General features: G+C 45.3%; 1 protein-coding gene across 1 annotated transcript; it reads left to right on the top strand.

The window, feature by feature from the left end:
* Positions 1-3,753: 3,753 nt before the first annotated feature.
* LOC119280896 lies at positions 3,754-6,752 on the top strand. Its single transcript, XM_037561590.1, has 7 exons — positions 3,754-4,145; positions 4,368-4,697; positions 5,295-5,475; positions 5,577-5,797; positions 6,130-6,287; positions 6,361-6,399; positions 6,501-6,752. Exons 1-4 carry the CDS (start codon positions 3,757-3,759, stop codon positions 5,670-5,672), a joined length of 996 nt encoding a protein of 331 aa, XP_037417487.1. The 5' UTR covers positions 3,754-3,756; the 3' UTR covers positions 5,673-5,797; positions 6,130-6,287; positions 6,361-6,399; positions 6,501-6,752.
* Positions 6,753-7,695: the final 943 nt, after the last annotated feature.

Here is a 7,695-nt window from a genome sequence, read left to right as displayed (position 1 = left end):
ATGAGGGGATTGGTCAATGCGGAAATATAAGGTTTCAGGGATACAATTGATACTTGCATGTTGATGGATATTGGGTTCAAGTGGCGCTTTTGGACTTTTGAGAAGAGAGTCTCAGGGGGCACATTTACACGTGTTAGACTTGATTGAGCTCTAGGGTCTACTAATTGGTGTTCACCGTTTCCTTATGCAAGTCTTACTCATATCACGTCAGCCACATCTAACCATGGCCCTGTACATCTTGAACTGAATAGGGATGACGAGATGAGGCAAGGGAAGAGCAGAATATTTCAGTATGAAGTAGCTTGGGAGACTCATGAGGGTTTGAAGGATGAAATTATGTCTTCATGGAGTGTATCCGAGGCGGGAGAGAAAATAGCAGATTTAAAAGAGAAACTACATAACCTATCTAAGAGCCTTGGGGGCTGGGATAGGAGGACCTTTGGATCGGTGAGTAGGGAGATGAAAATCTTAAAACAAGAGCTGGAAAATCTTCATAATGATCCTGGTCGCACGGGTCCTAGCCAGGCCGAGAGGAAGATGAATGAAAGATTGGTTGAACTCTATCACAGGGAGGTGCTGTTATGGCGATAGAGGTCAAGAATAGAGTGGCTAACTTCGGGAGACAGAAGCACTTAGTTTTTTCATATGAGGGCTAGTATGAGGCGCAAGAAGAATATGATAAAAGCTTTGATGAATTCTGTGGGAGTTCAGGTGGATGATTCGAATGAACTTAAAGATATGGTAACAGAGTTTTATAAGAATTTGTATACATCTAAGGGGATATCTGATATGCATTTGGTTCTGGATCATGTACCCCGAAAGGTCACCCCGGAGATGAACGAGATGCTAGTTGCTGACTATACCAAGGATGAGGTAAAAACAGAGTTATTTTAGATGTTTCCCACTAAGTCACCAGGGCCTGACGGTTTTCCGGCGCATTTTTATCGGAGACATTGGGATATCTGTGGTGAGGAGGTGACGAAGGTAGTGCTCCATATAGTTAGAGGAGAAGAGAGCCCGAATTGCATCAATGATACTTTTTTGGTTTTAATTCCAAAGGTAATGAGTCCTTCCTTGTTATCTCAGTTCAGACCGATAAGCTTGTGCAATGTTTTGTACAAAATTGCGTCGAAGGTGATTGCAAATAGGTTGAAGCAAATTCTGCCAGAGATTATATCAGAAGAACAATCTGCCTTCGTCCCAGGCAGACTTATAACAGATAATATCATCACGGCTTATGAGTGTTTGCACTTTATGAAAAGGAGTAAGGCGAAAGGAAATAGTAGTTGTGCTTTGAAACTTGATATGGTGAAGGCTTATGACATGCTTGAATGGGACTATCTCAAAGCAATGATGGTAAAGCTGGGATTTGATCAACAGTGGGTACTTATAGTGATGAAGATGATCACCTCAGTGTCTTTTTCAGTCCTTTTTAATTGAGAACAGTTGCAGCAATTCCGGCCTACAAGAGGTATTCGACAGAGAGATCCTATTTCCCCTTATCTTTTCTTAATAGTAGCGGAGGGCCTTTCGTGCGTATTAAAATCCGTTCCTCAGTCGTCAGTGTTTGTGGGAGTTCAGGTGGCACCGACAGCCCCAGTTGTCAACCATCTGCTCTTTTCTGATGATAGCCTGCTACTTTTCAAGGCTAGTACCGAGGGGGCAAGTGTGGTGTCAAACCTGTTAAATACATATTGTAATGCTTCGGGACAAAGAGTGAACAATGATAAATTTTCCATCTTTTTTAGTAAAGGCTGCCCCCAAGTGGTCCGAGATAGCATCAAAAACTCTCTCAATGTTCATGATGAGCAATTAACTGATAGATACCTGTGCATGCCTACAGACGTGGGTCACTCGAAGAATGGTACATTCAAAATTTTAAGGACAGAGTTTGGGAAAAGATCAAGGGATGGATGGAGAAGCTACTATCGTATGCAGGAAAGGAGGTACTAATCAAGGCAATTGCCCAAGACATTCTGGTTTATTCCATGTCCCGTTTTAGATTGCGTAGAGACATTTGTGAGAGTATTGCATCTATGATAAGGCAGTTTTGGTGGGGCAGTAAGAGGGGTAAGAGAAAGCCCTGTTGGATTTCTTGGGATGTTTGCACAAGGCCGAATTATTTGGGAGGGCTTGGTTTCCGAGATATAGAAATTTTCAACTTATCACTTTTGGCAAGACAAGCATGGATGATTATCCAGGAGCCAATGACTTTAAGTGCAAGAGTATTGAAGGCAAAATACTTCCCGACAGGGTCTTTCTTGGAGGCCGAGACAGGTAACAATCCTTCACAGATTTGGAGGGCCATCATTGATGGAAGATGAGCTCTTTCTCAAGGTTTGATTAGAAGAATTGGGACGGGAGAATCAACAAGAGTTTGGGAAGATAATTGGCTACCATGGCCTGGTTTGATGAAGCCGATGGTATCTTTAATAGTTTAGAAACTGACGTGGGTTTCAGAGTTGATTGATAGCTCTTCTGCTTCGTGGAAACAAGATATGGTGCGTTTGGTGTTCCTCCTAGTAGATGCGGAAATCATCCTGGGGATTCCAATCTGTACAAGGAGAGTGGATGGTTTTTGGGCATGGGGAGAAGATAAAAGAGGCATTTTCTCGGTTAGATCGGTATACAAACTCCTGACTGGTTTGAAGAGGAGCAATGATGAGCTGTTACAATCTGCAGGTGGCCATTCAAACCACACAGAGGATGAAAGGGCATGGACCTCGTTGTGGAATATGAAGATCCCATAAAAAATAAAGGTGTTTGTGTGGAGACTGTGCCATGAGACGATGCCTACAAGAGATCTATTACACCATCAGAATATGTCTACCACAAAAATCTGTGCTTTCTGTGCAGCCGAGGGTAGTTGGAAGCATGCACTGATAAACTGCGTAATGGCAAGAAGCATATGGTCTCTATGTTCAGAAGAAGCAGTGCAAGTAATGGTTGATAATTTGTCTAAGAATGCAAAGAACTGGATGTTCACGATCCATGAAGCGTTATCGCATGAGGATTTCACCCGGGTGGTGGTAACTTTGTGGGCGATATGGCGAGCCCGGAGAAGAGCAGTACATGAAGACATATTTGAGAGCCCATTCACGACGTATTCATTTATCAATGTTTTTCTTAGAGATACTCAGGTACTGGAAAGGGACATGTCAAAGCAGACAAGGAATACAGAGACACGACCGGCGGTGTGGCTGAGACCACCAGAGGGCTTTGTGAAAATTAATGCGGATGCAGCTGTAGCGACAGGGGGACCCTTTGGTGCGGCGCCGGCTCTGTGCCACGACCAGGAAGGCAAGTTCCTGGGAGCTTCAGTTATCATAATAAAGGGTATTACAGCAGCAACCACCCTAGAGGCCCTGGCTATTAGAGAAGGTCAAGCTTTGACCGAGGATTTATATGCCCACAGAATTCACATTGCATCTGATTGTAGGAAAGTTGTTAATAATATTGGGAAGAACTCGATATCGGAGTATGGAGCTATTGTACATGAAATTGTAGGTCGTTCTTGCCTTTTCAATTCTTGTAATGTAGTTCATGAGTTTAGGAGCTTAAATTTCGAGGCTGACAATCTTGCTAAGCATGCTTTAAATCTCGGGTTTGGACGTCATGTTTAGTTGGGCCAGCCCGGAGAGTTGCACTTTTTATCTGTAAATATTCTTGGTTCTGAATAAAGCTTGGCGAGATTGTCTAAAAAAAAACTGCCTCTCCTTCCAATCCCCTCCCCCGAAGGACTGAAACCCTAACCCCATGCCAATCCCGCCCCCCTTCGGTCTCCTCGAGCCTCTGAAGCTCGTCAACGATGACAGTCGGCTGGGCCGCTCCCCTTCGATACCGGAGAACACGCCAGTGCACATCATGGTTCCCGTCGATGCCCGGATGGCGGTCCTTGTGTCCATCGACGGGAGCGGGAACGTCACGATGAGCGCTCCGTCCAGGCGCATACCTATAATCAGGGTCGGGAAGTTCGAGGCCACTACCTCCTTCGGCGCGGGGCCACTGTCATTCGTTGACCTACATACTGATGGGCACTACTCCGGCATAGATTTCCCCGTTTCTGCTGGGGCGTACAGAAGCATCGGGGAAATCATCAAGGCAACCTGCTCCTGCTTAAGCCGCCGCTGCCCCTCTCACTATCAGTATGTTTGGATTTGATCCTTGCGGGTTCCTTGTGTGTTTTGGTCGGATTTCTGGCTTCCATCGACGTTTAATTTATATAGGAAGCAAAAATAAAAATAAACTCATTTTTTAACTATCAATTGGCAGTAGCAGCAATTATAGCAAGGATTGTTTATTCATCTCGTTGGATCAGACAAATTGTTTCTTATACTTAACGAGTCCATCTGCTCGTTTCACTTCAGGCATGAGGATGGTCCCTCTGCGCTGCAACAGCCGAGTGACTCGTCCCCCACTACAACGTCTGAGGACTTGGAGGAGGCCATGTTTGAGGCAGCTCCAACATTTGAGGCCACTTCCTCTACCTGTCTGTGGGCACAGGCAGTAACTCCCGGGTCACCCATGTCACCCATTTTGAGCCATATAAGACATGATTGGGGTCTGGAATATTACATCAGGGTTGATCACAAAGGATCATTCCACACATATCCTGACATTGGTGGCCCGTTTCAGACCTTGCAACAAGCTAAAAATGCCATTGATCAACATCTTCATGGCCGTCGTCACACCTCAATGTAAAGTTTCTTGACTTTGCTCTAGATTTTCATCTCTTCGTATCTTCCTTCTTTGTTTATTCAAACAATGTGACATAGCAAGGTGCTTCTCTGATGTAGGCCAACAAAAGATAGCCACAAATTTTACAGCACGAATCAAGAAAAGCAATGCCACTAAGTTGGATTATAGAGAAGTAAACAATTTGATAAAGAAAATACTGGCCTACATTAAAATTTTATATTCCTGTTCAGAGGCCACTTATTGTTGGTGAAACATTTTTTTTGTCAGTATCTGTGAGTGTTATTGAAATGGCAAGTACAGTTAGGTGCTATGCTACCACCTTTTATGTTGCCATATTGGTTAGCTTTCTTACCAGGCATACCATCACAGCTCTGTTTCCCCATGTACAGTGCTGATAGCCAGAACAATTTGATGCATTAACTGTTCTAAATAGTGCAGTAAGAGAACACTTAACCCCTGATCTGGAAATTAAACAATGGCTGCATTCTTCTGTTACATTGTGCGCTTGTTGAGTTCACAAAGCACATAGTACACTTTCTGTTCTCTGCTTTTGACGAAGTACAATCTGTTAAATCTTATGGAAATGCTCTTATTAGGTGCATGGAGCAAGCTGGTGTTTCTCAAAAGGAGATGGGTATACGGCAGTGTCTTTTTTGGCCCGATGGCACAAGGAAGAAGCGCACAAAATCATATATATTTAAGAAGGGCCATGAACATATATCCAGATTGGTGTGTGCTATAGTGGACCAGTATAATGAGGATCACAATCTTTTGGGGGTTTGCTCTCTGTCTTTCACCTGTCTTTATGCTGCTTCTAGGATAGCACTTCATCGTGTTCATATAACACTTGCTTATCTGACCTGTGCTTCTTATTTTAGGATCTTGCATACAAACTCAAAGACATGGTGAGACACAAATCATTTCGTGAGAAGGATGAATGGTACCGCCATCTGAATTTCACCGCAAAGATTTAAAGGAGCTGATGGCTTGGACTGGTTTGAAAAACTGTTCTTTGTTGAACTAAGAAATACAAAACAGGAAGGGAGCTATGGAGAGTGGGTAGTCAGCTGTTTTTGCATGGTTGATCCTACTGATAATGGTATTCTATATACTCTTGCCTTGAATTAAATAATTTTGAAATACAGTCTGTGGGTTGCATTAACTTGAGCATGCCTGTTAGATATAATTTTAGTTGTGTTTCTGACTGTTTGTTTGATCTTTGTGTTGCATTTCCTTTGATCTTCATGCACCATCTTTTGAGCTTTATATTTACAATATGTCAAGCTGGGTATGCACATCCATAGTGGTAATGGCTGCATGCGCGCATGTTCTCTCTACCTTTAGTCATATAGCTTTGCGATATGTGTGTCTGGTTGTCTATTTGACTATTTGACAGTTTAGCTAACCGTCTTTTCCCTCTTGTTATTGAAGGTCATTGTGGTGGTTGTATAAGTGGTGTGAGGCACCCCAACAAAGCTGATGCATACACTGGTGGTCATGTGGGTGCAGATGAGCTATACACTAGTGGTCATGTGGGTGCAGATGAGCTATGTGGATGCCTGGCAGAGTGGAGCGACTCCGATGAAGATGTATGTTTGATTTATTTCCTGTAGTGTACGATTAACATGCTTGTGGATTTAATCACGTCTCCCTCTTTTACAGGATAGGAGCAAGGAGCGTAGGATAAGACGTATGTACAAGGTAATGATATATCTTGTGTGATATGGTACCATTTGTAGTAACATGGTGATGTTTGCTTCTTGACTGATTGTAATCCATTGCTTGTGTACTATTATTTTTAGGGCCGGAAACCTTTTGTCCTCCCCGCGTCGGCTGTACCCAAGGAGACAGCATAAGGTGATGGACTGGGGACACTGGAGATGAGGGCGCTAAAGCGGAACGGCTCTGTTCCTTGCAATGGACTGTCTATGGACTGAATGAATATTTTGTCAGCACCAACCCAACTTGCCCAAGTTTTAGAACTAAATAGCTTTCCTAGTAGTTTCTTAGATGGACCTAAGCTGCACTGCAATAAGCACTTAATTTCTGGGATCCACAGTGGATGTGTTTATAAGTTATCTTTTGTGGCTTCTGCTGGTTCTTTTTGCAAATACTATTAGTGAAAGTTTTGAATGAACCGGAGAATACCAGATTGGTCGCTGTCTCCCTCCCCTTCTAAGTATCTTCTCCAAGTTTATGCCCGGCTTAAATCGAGAGCGCTGAGGCCATACGCGGATCGGCAGTGGCTGGCATTTGGGCCAAGCACACCTCAGAGCATCTCCAGCCGTTGCCCCCTCCCCCAGGGGGCTCAAAATTTTGCCGCCTGGGGGCGACCCGGCGAAAAAATCGGCCTGAGCCCGATCGGGTTCCCAGCCACCGGCCCCAGGGTCGACCCAGAAGGTTTTTTTTTAATCTTTTTTAAACATACATTCGGCTAAAAATTGGCAAATGGGCATAAACTTTGGCAAAATATAGCAAACTTGAAATAAACTTCGGCGCAACAGTTTCTTACATACGAAACTTCAAAAAAAAAAGTCTAGCCTAAAGGAAGAACGCGTTGAGCGCGGAGAAGTCCTCGTTGCCGTCGCTGTTGTCGTCGCCGCCATCGCCGTCGTCCTTCTCCTCCTTGACGCGGCCGCTGCCGCCCCTGCTGGACCCCTGCTCGCCGTCGCCCTGGTGGACCGGTGGCGGAGCGTCGTTGTCGAGGACGATGTCTCCTCCCTCGTCGCGGCCCCGGCGCCGAGCGAAGAACTGCTCTAGGGCACAGACTCGGCGCTCTAGCTCCGTCTGCGCCCAGTCCTCGCGCGCCCACTTCAACGCTGCCTCCTCGGAGAGGCCCGGCTCCGTCTTGACCGCGGCGAGCCCAGGCTCCGTCTTCGGCTTGACGAAGCGGGGAGGGGCCGAGGAGGAGACGCGCCCGCCATCGCTGATGACGATGCCGGCGCCGCATGTTCGTCTGCCGAGCGGCGTCTCGCCAGGCTCGGCCTTGACGCTGTG

This window comes from Triticum dicoccoides, chromosome 3B, assembly GCF_002162155.2.
Source record: "Triticum dicoccoides isolate Atlit2015 ecotype Zavitan chromosome 3B, WEW_v2.0, whole genome shotgun sequence".
Classification (NCBI taxonomy): Eukaryota; Viridiplantae; Streptophyta; class Magnoliopsida; order Poales; family Poaceae; genus Triticum; species Triticum dicoccoides.
The sequence above is the reverse complement of the archived record's forward strand: the minus strand, read 5'-3'. Positions and strand labels throughout refer to the sequence as shown.

What these genes read in the sequence shown, in the direction of transcription:
- LOC119280896 (XM_037561590.1), top strand. Translation starts at nt 3,757, where the DNA reads ATGCCAATCCCGCCCCCCTTCGGTCTCCTCGAGCCTCTGAAGCTCGTC. An exon ending in GGCCGTCGTCACACCTCAAT is followed by an intron (nt 4,698 to 5,294) that starts GTAAAGTTTCTT and finishes TGCTCTTATTAG; the next exon opens with GTGCATGGAGCAAGCTGGTG. An exon ending in AGGATCACAATCTTTTGGGG is followed by an intron (nt 5,476 to 5,576) that starts GTTTGCTCTCTG and finishes TTCTTATTTTAG; the next exon opens with GATCTTGCATACAAACTCAA.